This window comes from Aspergillus neoniger (genome assembly GCF_003184625.1).
Source record: "Aspergillus neoniger CBS 115656 unplaced genomic scaffold BO87scaffold_20, whole genome shotgun sequence".
NCBI lineage: Eukaryota > Fungi > Ascomycota > Eurotiomycetes > Eurotiales > Aspergillaceae > Aspergillus > Aspergillus neoniger.
This window is the reverse complement of record NW_020291148.1, coordinates 185,182-198,598: the sequence shown is the minus strand read 5'-3', so window position 1 is coordinate 198,598 and position 13,417 is coordinate 185,182. Positions and strand designations below refer to the sequence as shown.

General features: G+C 50.7%; 4 protein-coding genes across 4 annotated transcripts; 2 read left to right on the top strand and 2 right to left on the bottom strand.

Annotated features, from left to right (window-relative positions):
• Positions 1-185: 185 nt before the first annotated feature.
• On the bottom strand, positions 186-961 carry BO87DRAFT_85465 (uncharacterized protein). Its single transcript, XM_025629625.1, has one exon. The coding sequence runs from the start codon at positions 826-828 to the stop codon at positions 277-279; it is 552 nt and encodes a 183-aa protein (XP_025478733.1). The 5' UTR covers positions 829-961; the 3' UTR covers positions 186-276.
• A 772-nt stretch (positions 962-1,733) lies between these two features.
• On the bottom strand, positions 1,734-6,066 carry BO87DRAFT_407472 (uncharacterized protein). The gene is made up of 10 exons (XM_025626079.1): positions 5,890-6,066; positions 4,667-5,692; positions 4,282-4,613; positions 4,003-4,220; positions 3,167-3,188; positions 2,957-3,040; positions 2,716-2,867; positions 2,377-2,628; positions 2,158-2,269; positions 1,734-2,082 (listed from the first exon to the last, which is right to left on the bottom strand). The coding sequence occupies exons 1-10, from the start codon at positions 5,925-5,927 to the stop codon at positions 1,928-1,930; spliced, it is 2,391 nt and encodes a 796-aa protein (XP_025478732.1). The 5' UTR covers positions 5,928-6,066; the 3' UTR covers positions 1,734-1,927.
• A 614-nt stretch (positions 6,067-6,680) lies between these two features.
• Positions 6,681-9,703, top strand: BO87DRAFT_336592 (RING-type E3 ubiquitin transferase MAG2). Its single transcript, XM_025620528.1, has 2 exons — positions 6,681-7,207; positions 7,533-9,703. The coding sequence occupies exons 1-2, from the start codon at positions 6,938-6,940 to the stop codon at positions 9,456-9,458; spliced, it is 2,196 nt and encodes a 731-aa protein (XP_025478731.1). The 5' UTR covers positions 6,681-6,937; the 3' UTR covers positions 9,459-9,703.
• Positions 9,704-10,530: 827 nt separating this feature from the next.
• Positions 10,531-13,355, top strand: BO87DRAFT_310647 (mRNA-binding ubiquitin-specific protease UBP3; the record flags this gene model as incomplete). The annotated part of the gene is made up of 5 exons (XM_025619514.1): positions 10,531-11,028; positions 11,083-11,820; positions 11,877-11,983; positions 12,065-12,227; positions 12,297-13,355. The coding sequence occupies 5 exons, from the start codon at positions 10,531-10,533 to the stop codon at positions 13,353-13,355; spliced, it is 2,565 nt and encodes an 854-aa protein (XP_025478730.1).
• Between the last annotated feature and the right edge of the window lie 62 nt (positions 13,356-13,417).

The window sequence follows — 13,417 nt, the reverse complement described above, 5'->3', positions numbered from 1 at the left end:
ACGAGGGGGAGGGGAGGGCCTGAGAGGCCTGGTTCACAATTCGACGTGCAGTCGGACAGTTGAAAGAAAGCGGGAAAAGGATGGAGCGGATTGATCGGAAGATTGAAAGACGCAAGAGGAACCGAAGGGGAAAGGAAGGGTAAATAATATCAGCAAGTCGAGGGAGACCGAGGGCGTGAGCCAAAGAATCGTGAAGGCGATAATCTCAAACACCGGCGCAGGTGGACGATCTGTAGGGCCGGGTGGGTATGTGTAGTAGTAGTATTGTAGTGGTAGTTATGTGTGGGGACGGGAACAAGCAGCGTCGTCGAGTAACAAAGTCATACACAAGTCTAGAATGACTGTGTGAAAAGATGAACGATCGATCAAGTTAAGATGAGAATAATAGAGAGGTAAGATAGAGAGACAACGAAGCGAGGAGGGGAAGACGAAGAAGAAGATGATGATGCTGAGCCACGCTGTCCGGGCGAAAAGCGTCGGAAGGAAGCGAAAGAGAGAGAAAAGGAAGAAGAAGAAGGGGAGGGGAAATGATGGGGAGAGAGATAGTACTAATTCAGCAACAAGAAGCAGGCTAATCAATGTCGAGTCTAGCTTTGCTGTGCTGGAAAACAGAGCGTCGAGGGAAAAAGATGGGATGGAATTAGTTCCAGACTGGCGCGGTTTTAGCGTTGAATTGGGAGATCTTTCGGGTGACGATGATAGGCAGTGCGAGTCCATCCCACCAGTCAGTCTAAGACTACTAACTAAGACCCAGAAGGAAAGAAAGGCCCGTTGCGCGACGCCATCCACAGCCAACGAATGGCCCCTAAATAAGGCATTGTCCGTCATAACTGGAAACCCTGCAGCTGAAGCGCAGCAGATCCAGGAACCAGATAGGCTGGCAAAGCGGGAATTACTTCATGCGGCTGGTAAAGACTGTGTGAACACTGAACAGAGACACAGTCTATACTAACAACAACAACCCCTGGACTTGAACTTCATCAGAGTTTTGACCCCCTGTGGAAAACATATCCAGAAACTTACAATTCAAGTACCATGGATCATGTTCTCCCTTTTTGCCATCCATGGCTCGGGCTTTCCTGAATTTTTTTTTCTCCATTTTCTATTCTGGTTCCGCTCTCAACCCGCGTCTTATTTAGTCCCAGTCATGAATCATGGCAAAAATAAAAAAGAATTCGCTACATACTACTTACGTATTGAGGCTAAGAATAGCAGTTGACAGGCAACATTTTCCCTGGTGCTTGATCGATCTTGCATGAAAATCCGGATGTGAAATGCCGCTGCGATCTTCTTACTTCTTCCATCCTTCGACTGTACATCCACATCCACATACTATGATGTGTCTTACCCGCGCGGTTCCTTCGCCGAATGACGCCTGCAGGACCTCCCCAGCCACACACACACACACACACACATCCTGTCGGTCAGACATGGTTCAACAACATCTATTCTCTGTTCATTCTTACTGCTTATGCTTCCCGGAAAACTATCTGACGCTGCATAATGTCGTGTTCTCTTGTAGTAAGATGCATGTCCCGCTTTACAAAGTAAATTAGATCTCACCCAATCTCACTCATCCTAGTGGGACTCACAGCCACTGTGGTGCGCCCTCGGAAGGGTCCATCAACCAGGATCTCTGTCTTGTATCTGTCTGCTCGACACCCTTACATCCATACCTTACCTGTGGTATATCCAATTGATCATACTACAAAGTAATCGTCTAAAGGGAGGTCCAAGGAGCAACATTGCCCTTCGTAAACTAGTAGATTGAACAATCTGCAGGACGGAGAATGCCGTCGATGCCAAAACATGGTGGGCAGATGATGAAGTCGTCACACCGATTTAGTTTCCCGATATATCGTCGTTGCCTATTGATACCATCATCCACCCACTGCAACAGCGTCCGCAGATCCCATCCTCTAGTCCTCTAGCACACGTCTTCAATCTTCAACTCCTTTCCATCATGCTCTCCCAGATCCAGCTTCAGCGTCCGCCCGAACAATTCCAGCAACATCTCAAAGCACACCTTGGTAATAGCAGGGTCATACCGTCCCTTACTGAGCTCATCGCGAATAAAGGCGTCTAGTTATTGAACCCTTGTCAGCGACCACACCCTTCTACAACCCCTTCCTAAACAGGTTAAAATGGAGAACCTACGTTGAGCCCAAGCCACTTCGTAAAAGCTAAACAAGACTCCCTTGTCATGAAGGGTTTTGCGGATCAAATCCCTTCCCTCGGGCGGAACATGGGTATCGTTCTTTCCAAATATCTGCGACAACACACGAACAATCCTTCTCGTTAGCACTCCTTTTCATTCCCTCGCGCACGCGAAGCGGACTTGAAATAATGAAAGGACAGGGGGGGTTCCTATCTCACCATGAGCATCTCGCCCTTGATATCCCCCGCCCGGGCCAAACTATCATCATTCTTCCCCAGCCCCAACGTCTTACTATGGATGTCCGTGGCAAAGTAGCACACCGCCGCTTTCACGCGGCTGTCCAACGCGCAGCGATACGCCAGATGTCCACCAAGGCACATACCCGTCGCACCTACACGGCCATTGCACGTGGGGAGTGACAGAAGATAGTCGACGCACAATGAGGCGTCCTCATCGTAAGCTGCGATTTTCTATAATAAAAATCCCTCAGCATGGCTTTTCCCATGTTTCACAACCCAACCTGTAAAATAATAAAGTCGACGGGGAATTTTACTCACCTTGCTAATCTTCCACTGGTTGCCCTTATCCGTATCCTCGGCATCATACTTCAACGGCTCAGGGCCTGTGAATTCATGATAACTCGAGGGTGCCGCACAGATGTATCCCTGTCCGGCGATTTGGCGAGCAAATCGCGCGACGGGACCAGTTACTATATGTATAGGTGTGATCAATACTGATCCCTTCTCACCACAGGGAATCCTCCTGGAATTGACTTGAGAGATCGAGCTTGCGACCTACCTTGATAGATTTCACTAAAGACAACTACACCGGGGAACCGCGCCTTAGGATACCCGGGAATAGTAGGGTGGAACACGTACATGCCTGAAGTGGGAATCAAGTCAGCAATGTTCAATTTGATGAAGGATTACTAGGCATCCTCAAATGTAGCCGCAGCTACAGGTGGATTATAGGTAAATCTCAAACTCAAACTACTTATGGGTAACATACGCATAGTTCCACTGCCGTCCGCCTTGGTCGGCACATCGTGGAAAGATTCCTGGATCAACATAGTGGATTAAGCTTGCAATTGTCGTAGACAAGGCGTAGTATAGAGCTATTCGATGTTTGAAGGAGCTCAGGACAAGCAACCAATCGTCAATTGAAGTGTTTTATTCTGAATAGAACGTTATGGCGGGGCTCAGTTGTTGTTGCGATAAGATTCCCGAAGATGGAGGGGTAGTCATGTGATTTGAAGTTGAGGAAGGCATTGGGATGACGATGTGGAAAGTCAACCGTTATATGAGTAATTTGTAGTAGGGTGATGAATTGCATTTTGTTCGAGCTGCAGTTTGACCATATAATTGGTATCTGCCTGGTATTAATTAGGATACAGTGAGATGCTTGCTACCTATTGGTCGCAACTAGGTTCGGGAATACATGAAGAATGAAAGTTGAACGGAGACGAAAGGAGAAGAAAACAAGAAGCACAATCTAATAATGTACATAGAATGTTCATAATCTAACAGGGTAGGGTGAAATGCGATACTCGAGGAATTATCCTCATGCAGAACTAAAATCAAGGCATAATGCATGTACTGCAACGTAGTCGAGCCACGACTCGAGCATATGGATCGAGCAATAAAGAGATTACAACAAGATATGGTAAAATCGGTCAAAAGCAATGAAGCTTGTAAATGGTAAGGCCCTACCTGCACCTTAGACCAGGGGATGTGAAACCCCCAGGTTGCGCTGCGAGGAGTGGGCGCATCGAGACGCTTAGAAAACATACTAGCCGTGAAAGTCAGCTGTCGGTCTGCATTATCAACACTCGGCAGTGCACTTACCGGGATGAACAGATAAGGAACCTGTCTCTCGTACTCCCTCCAGGCCTCGCCGTACTTGTTCCGGCAACGCTCGATATCGCGCATCGCACGGTGGGTGATCATGCAGGCAAAGAACAAAGGATAGAACCAAGGAAAGGGGCTGCTGAACCCAGTGATGAGACCCCAGTTAAGGGCAAAGTACAGGTCACAGGTGTAGTGGATCTTGCGTGCCTTGCCATCTGTAGTATACGAGTTTAGCGCAATGTATGACATGAAAGGTAAGATATGAGCAGCACTTACACCAGCCGTCGACGAGGATCTTCGAACCATCCTCAGCCGTAATGGTCTTGGGGTTCTTCAGCGTCTGCCAAGGCAGCTGAGGGAAGGTGCTGCGGAACACCATTGTTCCCCGCTCCTGTTGGCGGTAACGGTTCTTCTGGCTGTTGGTCGTATCCCACACCCAGTACACAAAGAGGTAGGCAATGTAAAGGAATGTGAGGAAGTAGCGGTTCCAGTGGTACGTGGCCGGGTCGTGGTTGGCCAGGTAGATTGTGCAGTGACAGTAGCTCAGAGGAACACCAGCGAGGTTCCAGAAGATCAGCATGAAACCCCATTTTTCGTAGTACATATCCCTGCAAATAAATCAGACTGTGACACACTGTCGCAAGTTCCGGAAATAACTTACCAAGTTGACACAATGCACTCTTCACCCTTAGAGCAGGCGTTCGCGTACAAGAAGTGCGCCATGAGAAGGAAGCCAACTTCTCCAGAGACGTAGCCATAGACTTCATACTGCCTGGCCGCGGCACCCAAGGTAACGAAGAGCAGAATGTACCAGGGAAGGCGAACTTCAAAGAACATCTTAAAGTCCAAGATCCCAAACATTCTGGGGTTAAGCTCGGCACCCATGAAGAAGTCGTAGACATGGTACCCAGTCATGCGATGTTGCGCCCCGCGTGCCAATGCCGAAAAGTAGGCCACGAAAGCAACAAGGAACCCAGAAAGGATAGCGACGCTCATAAGAGGGCCGAACTCGTCAATGATAGTGTACAGCTTAAAAATGCCAGTAACATGAAGCAGGGAGGCCAGCACAATGGTGGTGTAGAAGGACCAAACAGCAGAGCAGTAGTAGGGCAGCTGCTTGCCTCCCAAGTGCGGCAGAGGACGACCCATCACAGTGATACCGGGAAGATACAGGTAGCAGATTCCCTCGAAGATGAAGAACACCCAATAGATCGTCCAAGCCTTGAGAGACGGGAAAGCACCTTCGTATACCAGGTGTCCCAGATGCGCAAAGAAGTCCGCCATACTCTGTCCATCGGCGGGGCGAGGAAACTTGCCATCGTAGTAGGTGGCACCAATCCACATGTAGTACATCAGTAGCGGGAATCCGATCATCATGGACGCGACACCGAACGAGCCTCCAAATTCAAAGTGGCCGCTGTAGTCGACTTTGGGGTCCTTCCCCTCTTCCCAACCATCCACAATCCGAGCCTTCTTGACACCAGAATTCTCGGCATGACCATTGGTCGCGAATGGCTTTGACTCTTCCTCCACAGGTTCAGTCTTGATCTTGACAGAAGTGCGTCTCCGGGTTGTCGACTTCGATCCTTCAGCTGTCGAGTCGGAAGGTTCCTCTGACAGTTTGGCGCTGGCGCTGCGGGTTACTCGGCGGCCAGGTGTCTCGATGAAGCCGGGTCGCTCCATTTTCCTAGAGGAATTGATCGACCGGTCAGCCAGAATCAATTACAAGAAGCAGAGTGAAAGGTCCGCATGCGAAGCGCAATTGGGGTAGACCGAAGGTAAGATAATTTCACGACTGGGGTTCCTCACTCGGTCCCTGGTTCATCGTGCCTTCTTGTTCTCTCCCATGGAACTCTCACTCCCTTGCGCAGTTAAATGACTTACTTTGGGGTTTTCCCCGTTTGGGATCGAGTGACGGTCATTGTGTGCTGACCATAAGAGGCCTCAGGCCAAGGGTTCTATAATTGATTGAGTATAAGTGAAGGGAAGAATGGGCGCAATTGACGCGAGGAGAAGGGTTAGGGAGATGAGGGAGAATCTTTAGGCGGTCGCAAGAACAACAACAACATTCAGGTTGGGGATGCACTAAAAGGGAGTGGGTGCGTTGCCCGCTGCGGCAGGATCATCGTCCCTGGAGCTTATTACTGCAACCAACAATACTACCCGCGGAAGGCTTGTACAATCCCACAATAAATGAAAGGGGTAAAGGGTCCGATATAAAGCACGGACTATCATAAGACGAACGGATTAATTTAATGAATCAATAACTACTAGTACTATCAGGTCATACAGAAGGGTCATGGCTCGCTGGCTTCAACCATAATTTACCAACAAAAACAGACAGGAACAGCAGCCATTCGATATTTAGCATATCACGAAAGCATTCCACGTCGTTGAACTGTCATGCATAAAGCCCCACAGATAGCCACAGGCATTCTTTGAAAATAATCCAGCAATGTTTGTACAAACATCAATATGTTTTGGTATATGAGGAGGGATGCGTGTGCATTGGCGGAAGAGCAGTCAGTACTAGTGGGTATACTTTTTCTGCTAATAATGAAACCCGTGCCTTAATCGTCTGCCGTACAGCACGTGCCTGAGGCTCCGGTCGGCCGCCAAGGCATGACATACTCGCCCCTCCCTCAATCTGCCTCTCCTCTTCCGTTCTGCCTCTACTACTTTTTACGGTAGGGGAAGCTTCAGGGTTCTGGTGCTTCTCCTTTCCTGGTGCTGCCCTCGGGGCTTCTGTAGCCCTTCTTTCTATCTTTCATTGTTCGACTTTACCTTGCTCAATCACAATCCCCCTCCTGCCTCAGTCGGAGGCTGTACCGCAACTCTAGTCATATCTCCGCATTTTCCTTCATAACTGCTTTTTTTGCCCCCGCCATACGAAGGTACTTTCACGCCTTTACCTTAGAAGGCAGAGTGAATAATGTCGGGCAATCCTAGTCAGATTCCTACCACATCTATGAAAGCGGTGAACATTCCGAGTCAGCCAGCCTCTGCGACATTTACTCCATCGTCAGTCGATAGCGGCTCTCCGCGGTCTCAGCGGCGCCCGGGAGGTTCTGGCAGCTTTGGAGCTGGCTTGACATCTCAGGCTAGGAACTCAGCCACTCCTAGGCACAATCAGGCTCTCAGGAGTCAACATAAACGACAGCGGCGTCCTCGATTGCTGGATGATGAAGATTACAGCGAATCGGTACGTATCTCGAAGTTCTAGGGAGCGGCTACAGCTACACCACCCTCACTCCAGCCACATCATACTGCCAGAAACCCCTCCCTTGTATCAGCCCTACTTGGTTCTCTTTGTGGATCCTAATGCGAAGGACTTTGGGAAGTATCCTTGGGATTTCTTGGACATCGTATACGCAAAAGGCTTACATAAGATGCTTAAGGAGGGGCCTGCGCATGCAAGATAATCTGGGGGTTGTAGCAGAAGTGCGACAAGTGTGGCTGCAGTCACTCACTATGACTTTAGTTACATCTTTTGCTAGCCTTATTTACTGACTCATCCGTCTCCGCAGGCCATCATGAGATCCACGACCAGTCGCAAAGGACAGACGTCCATCACTCATCTGATGAACTTCTCCCTTCCCCCTCGTCCTCAGTACCATCCTCCACCCCGTAATACTCGCCGCTATACGTCTTGGGGTCCAGGTTCCGGCTACCATGCCATGGACAAATCTCGCTACGTTCATGCCAACTATCGTTTTATCGTGACGCCGAATCGCAACTACCATGCACAAGCGGCCAATGCTGATGTCCATCTAGACTGGGACTCAGTTATGCAGGTCTTGGTATCAGAGCAGACGCAGTCAGCTAGTTGCCCCATCTGTTTGTCCACGCCGGTAGCGCCACGAATGGCTCGTTGTGGTCATATATTCTGCCTTCCTTGTTTGATTCGCTACATGCATTCGAGTGACGAAGAAAAACCGGTTCCTGAGAAGAAGCCACGTTGGAAAAAGTGCCCCATCTGTTGGGACTCTGTGTACATCTCCGAAACTCGGCCTGTGCGATGGTTTCGTGGCCAAGAAGGGGACCTCCCATTTGAGGGGGGTGATGTCGTACTAAGGCTAGTGAAAAGAGAGCCTGGAAGCACTTTAGCACTGCCACGGGATGGAGCTGAGGGGATTGCGCCAGATGAGGATGTCCCGTGGTATCATGCTGCGGAAGTGGCTGACTACGCGCGCATAATGAAAGGGGGTGAAGATTATATGAAAGAACAGTACGACATTGAGATTGATGAGCTCCGCAGGCAGGAGCTTGAGGATGAGCTTCTATTTGGGGATGATACTACTTGGACACGGAAGGCGGTTGCAGCGATTGCAGATGCCAAATCCAAGGTAGAAGGTATAGGGAATCCGCCTGAGATTGTGCGACAGCCCGTCCCAAGCCAGGAGCCAAAGGAACCCGTCGCTGCACACTCGCCACCAGAGGAAGTTGCTGCCATGTATGCATCGCAGCATGCAATCAAGTCAGGCCAAAGTTCGTCTGCGGAATCCATTCCCGCGTCAGATACTGGGCCTGGTTCGGCCTCCACTCCGGAGACGTCCAATGATGTGGATCGCACATCTGAAGCTTTGGGCCAGGTTGACTTGAATGCAACTTCTGCTCCGAAAAAGAAAAAGAAGGATCCTGGACACGGCCGGAATAACATGCCCTCAAAGCGAGGTCCTACTACATCTGACCATGCGTTCTTCTTCTACCAAGCTCTACCACAATTCTACCTTTCGCCCTTGGACATCCGCATCCTGAAAGCTGCATTTGGTGATTACTCTTCATTCCCAGCCACCATTCTTCCCCGGGTTGAGCGTATTTCAAGCGGTCATATTGTGGATGACGAGCTACGCAAACGAGTCAAGTATCTCAGCCACTTGCCGCAAGGTTGTGAGGTGAATTTCCTCGAGTGTGACTGGAGAGATGTAGTTGTACCGGAGGTGCTAGAGACTTTTAAGTCCGAAACTGAAAAGAGGCGGAAGCGCAACAAGGAGAAAGAGGTGCGAGAAGAGAAGGATCGCATTCGAGCGGAGAAAGAAGAGGACGAAAAGCGCTGGGCAGCGGCGCGCCGGAAGAGGCCTAGCATAGGCCCCATCGATGAACCTCCCTTCTCCGACCGCGATTTTCAGCCGTTATCGGGCTCTGCTGGTGAGCCTTCTGGCTTTGATATAGGTTCTTCCTCTGCCTCGCCTCCTCCCTCCTCGAGTCCCCCCGGATCTCGTACGGTGTGGGGAACCGTGGCCGCTCCGACACTTTCGGCTCCATCGAGCTCACAAGCCCCTGCCGATGGTTGGTTGCAGGGCTGGGAAGAGGAGCTGTGGGCCCAGCAAGAAAGGGAGCTCATGGCTCAATCGGCTGCTGAGGCGAACACTGTAGCCTCTTCCTCCGGCGGGAAAAAGAAAAAGAACAAGAAAATTACACTTATGTCGACCAATATCCAAAGAGGGGCATAGAAGGTGCGACTACCTGTGCGTCTTCGTCCACCAGCTCCTGGTGATCTACTTCATCGTTTACAATATTTTTTATACGGTACTCTGTGGAATTTTTATCAACTATATCACGAATATTATGTTATAATCATATGTGGGGGGTTGTTTGCAGATACATTTTGGGAAGAGCATGGGTCAGGAGTCGAACATGTTTTTATGAATTTTGATGGCCACATATGTGTACCAATTACAACAAATAGATAAAAATGATAAACAGCTAGATAGATGAAGCTTTTCTGTTGGGCTCATTCGGAGTCACGGCGCGTCTTTCCAGATGGAAGGTGCTAGTAACCTAGCTCTCTTTCCTAATCAGGACAACACAGTCTCAAGAGAATACTGATCGGAGAGAGATCTAAAGAAGATGAAAACTTTGATCATGATCCAATCCATAGTAGACTACTACAAGCTTGCCTGTTATTATTATTATTCAAAGAGTAAGTATACCTGATTCAAGAAAGAACGTAACATCTGGTGAGGCTCTGTTGGGTTTGTTGGTGAATCTCCAGGGCCGGCGATCCTGCCGCAGCGGAGCCTCAGGCACGTGCCGTCCGCCAAAAAAACATCATCCATCTCAGCTCCAGCAATCCACCCACTTCCCCCCGATTGTGCTGTCCGGCCCTTTACCTGTTCCTTCACCACCTCCCTTTCTTGTCTTACTGGCCTGCTTTATTACCTCTCTGGCCTCATCTTTCATCTACATATCCTTATAGTTTGACCCCGCGTTCTGCACAAGGTTCGTACCACGTCTCGCCCAACCAACCCTTCCCCGATCTTTTGCGCAACGTCCAACTTCCGTCGTACACCACGCTGATCCTTCGAGCACAAATAGTCGCCAAGCTTCGGTCTACAATTACCTTATCTTAGCTTCCAGTGTCCCGCCTGGGGCGTTAGGATGGCTGCTTAGACGGGTGCTCGCCCCCCAGTCTGCTTCCTTTCGCTTCTTGACCTCGTATGGCTCCCATTGAGGCAACGCGTGGCTGAATAGTCAAGGCGACTCTACGACTGCCTGGACATGATGAACCATCATATGCCCGCAATGCCCCATGGGCAGCCACCCATGCCTACTCCTCGTCGACAGCAAGATGTTCCTTACACTGCAGCTCCTCCCAACATGCGATCCCCTCCTGCCTACATGGGGTACCATCCCCATATGAACGGCCACCCTCCCCCGGCCGCATACTCGCCCCAGCAATACCCTCAATGGTACCCACCTTATCCTGCCATGCAGCTCCCTCCACGCCCATACCAACACCCTTACGGACCGATGTATGTGTCTGCCTACCCGCCCTCTCAGCCTATAATGGCGCCGGCCCATATTCCTCCCGTGTCTCTTCCCATGCAGCCGAGGACCTCCACTCCTTTACAAAGCACCATGTCTCCGCCTGTCGGACTTCCACCTTTGCCCATAACGCCTCAAGCACAGTCTCCCGTCACTGTTCCTGTGCACCCGGCGCCAAGTTCCGCTGTGTCATCGTCCCCCGCTCCTGCTCCTGCAAAGGTTTCTCCCGAGCCCAGGGAGCCTTTCCGCCCACCGGTAAGTGGTATAGACTGGCACGCACTCAGTACTTCGCCTGACTTAAATCACCAGCTACCTTGGCTTTCCGTTCCCGGCCACCCTTTCCCTGCTCGGATCCCGGGCAGACGTAGGAAAAGCCGTCTTCTCCCTACGTCATCTGTGTCCGTCGAGCTTCCTACCAAGGAGCCTCACCGGGCTGACCAGCCTGAGAGACAAACCGAAGTTAAAAGTCTGGAGCCGGAACAGTCGCCATCGGAACCCCAAACACCAACCTTGTCCGCCGCGCCATCAGTTGCGAATTCGACACAACCCACAACTCCATCTTCAGTTGCACAGAACCTCCCTCTGCGTCCTCAGTCGCAGTCCAAGGGAGCCAAACCGACGATCCCGGTAGTCCCCGTGGTCCCAGTCGTTCCGGCGCCTAGTACTCCTCGTCAGGCTACCAAGGATGAGTCGAGTCGCTCGTCGGAAACCCCCAAGTCGGTCAGTGGCACAGCTCAGGAGAAGACAAATGAGGACACTCAGGAGTTGTCCCAGAATAAGACGGAGGAACCTGTTAAGCAGGCCTCGCCTGCCCCTGCAGCGCCAAAGTCGTGGGCGGATTTGGTCCGGTCAAAAGCACTCGCTAAAGGAGCAAGTGCTCCCAACGCGTCGCCTGCTGTGTCAAACGGCGTTATCAAGCCCAAGAGCGAGTCTCTGGCCGACGTCTTGACGACACTAGGAGACGATGTGTCACAGTATAGCGATAAAGTTGCCTTTCTCCAACCCAGAGGACTCGTGAATACCGGCAACATGTGCTACATGAACTCTGTATGTTTATCCAAGTTGCCAGCACGAAGTGCTACTAGCTAATGACTTTCCTCCAGGTGCTCCAAATCTTGGTTTCCTGCGTGCCGTTCTACCAATTTCTGGATCATATTGGACGGAGGGCGTCCCACAGTTTCAACAGCGACTTTCCGATGATCGACGCGTTGTGAGTAACCTGATTTTCTCCATTCTTAGTTCCTCGGTGTTCTTCTTGTCGTTATTCGTCAGTCTTGCTAACCCCTTAAAGGATCATGTTCATGAGAGAGTTCCGCATCATTGATGCTGCACACACTGAGGAACAGCTGAAGCTCAGGCTGAAACCAAACGAGCTCGAGGATTACGGCGAAGCCTTTGTTCCGGAATTTGTTTACGAGGTTATCAGGCAATTGCCACGCTTTAGGGACATGCGGGTAAGTCTGATTCATTCCCTAATTTATGGGTCCATGCCAGCTAATACGTAAAATCTTTTCTCATTACAGAGAGGCCATCAGCAAGATGCTCAAGAGTTTTTGGGCTTCCTTTTGGAAGAAATGCACGAAGAGTGCAATCGTGCCGCCAAAGATGCCCCTGCAATTACCTCGGCCTCTGCGAACCCCGAGGCAGAGGTCGCAAATGAAGAGTCCGGCGATGGCTGGTTGGAGGTCGGTCACAAGCAGAAGGCTGCTGTTACGCGCTCATCTGGCCATATTGCTTTGGAATCGCCAATTACGAAGATCTTTGGTGGAAAGATCCGGTCAGAATTCAGGGTGCCTGGTAACAAGACTTCTGTGACCCTCGAGCCCTACCAGCCACTTCAGCTTGACATTGGAGCTCCTGAGATCAACAATATTGTTGATGCTCTCAAAGGACTCACTAAGCCGGAAAGCATTCAAGGGGACTTCAATTCTTCCCGCGGTCCCAATGTTACAGCGACCAAACAGATCTTCATTGAAACTATGCCGCCAGTTCTTATCCTTCACCTGAAACGATTCCAATACGACAGTGTGACCAGAGGCACCCAGAAGATCTGGAAAAAGGTTGGATACCCGCTCGACCTGGAGATTCCTCGTGAGGTCTTCCCGCCCAACAAGCGCAATATCATGATGGCGCAGGGTGGCCTGCCCAAGTATCGCCTCGTCGGCGTCATCTACCATCACGGCAAGAACGCTAGTGGCGGCCACTACACCGTCGACGTCCGTCGTCAAGACGGACGTGAATGGATCCGTTTGGACGACACTCTTATTCGTCGGGTTCGGAGTGAGGATGTTGCGCAGGCCGGGGGCGAGGAAGACCCCAAGGTTCTTGCGGCGGCGCTCGAGCAACACAAGCGTGACGGACCGAATGCCAATATTTTTGATCACATTGACCAGGACGACTTGGAGCAGTCCGATAATGAGAGAGGCTGGAGCCAGGTCAACGGCGCCAGCGGCCATTCAAGCAAGAAATCAACCTCAGGTGCAGCTTCAGCACCGTCTTCCGGTGTCCGCACTCCTCTTGGACGGTATGGATCCCGAGATAACAAGGTGGCTTACCTGCTATTTTACCAACGCATCGATTGATTTGGCATTTTCTGGAGAGAATCAATCTCCAGGAGCGACCGGTGAACTATCGAGACGAGAGA

Excerpts from the sequence above, each read along its gene's own strand:
- BO87DRAFT_85465 (XM_025629625.1), bottom strand. The coding sequence starts at position 828 with ATGACGGACAATGCCTTATTTAGGGGCCATTCGTTGGCTGTGGATGGC.
- BO87DRAFT_407472 (XM_025626079.1), bottom strand. The coding sequence starts at position 5,927 with ATGACCGTCACTCGATCCCAAACGGGGAAAACCCCAAA. Across the intron at positions 4,221-4,281 it reads GATCCTCGTCGACGGCTGGT|ATGGCAAGGCACGCAAGATC; the intron begins GTAAGTGCTGCT and ends CGTATACTACAG. Across the intron at positions 2,868-2,956 it reads CTTTAGTGAAATCTATCAAG|TAACTGGTCCCGTCGCGCGA; the intron begins GTAGGTCGCAAG and ends CTATACATATAG.
- BO87DRAFT_336592 (XM_025620528.1), top strand. The coding sequence starts at position 6,938 with ATGTCGGGCAATCCTAGTCAGATTCCTACCACATCTATGAAAGCGGTG. Across the intron at positions 7,208-7,532 it reads ATGAAGATTACAGCGAATCG|GCCATCATGAGATCCACGAC; the intron begins GTACGTATCTCG and ends CCGTCTCCGCAG.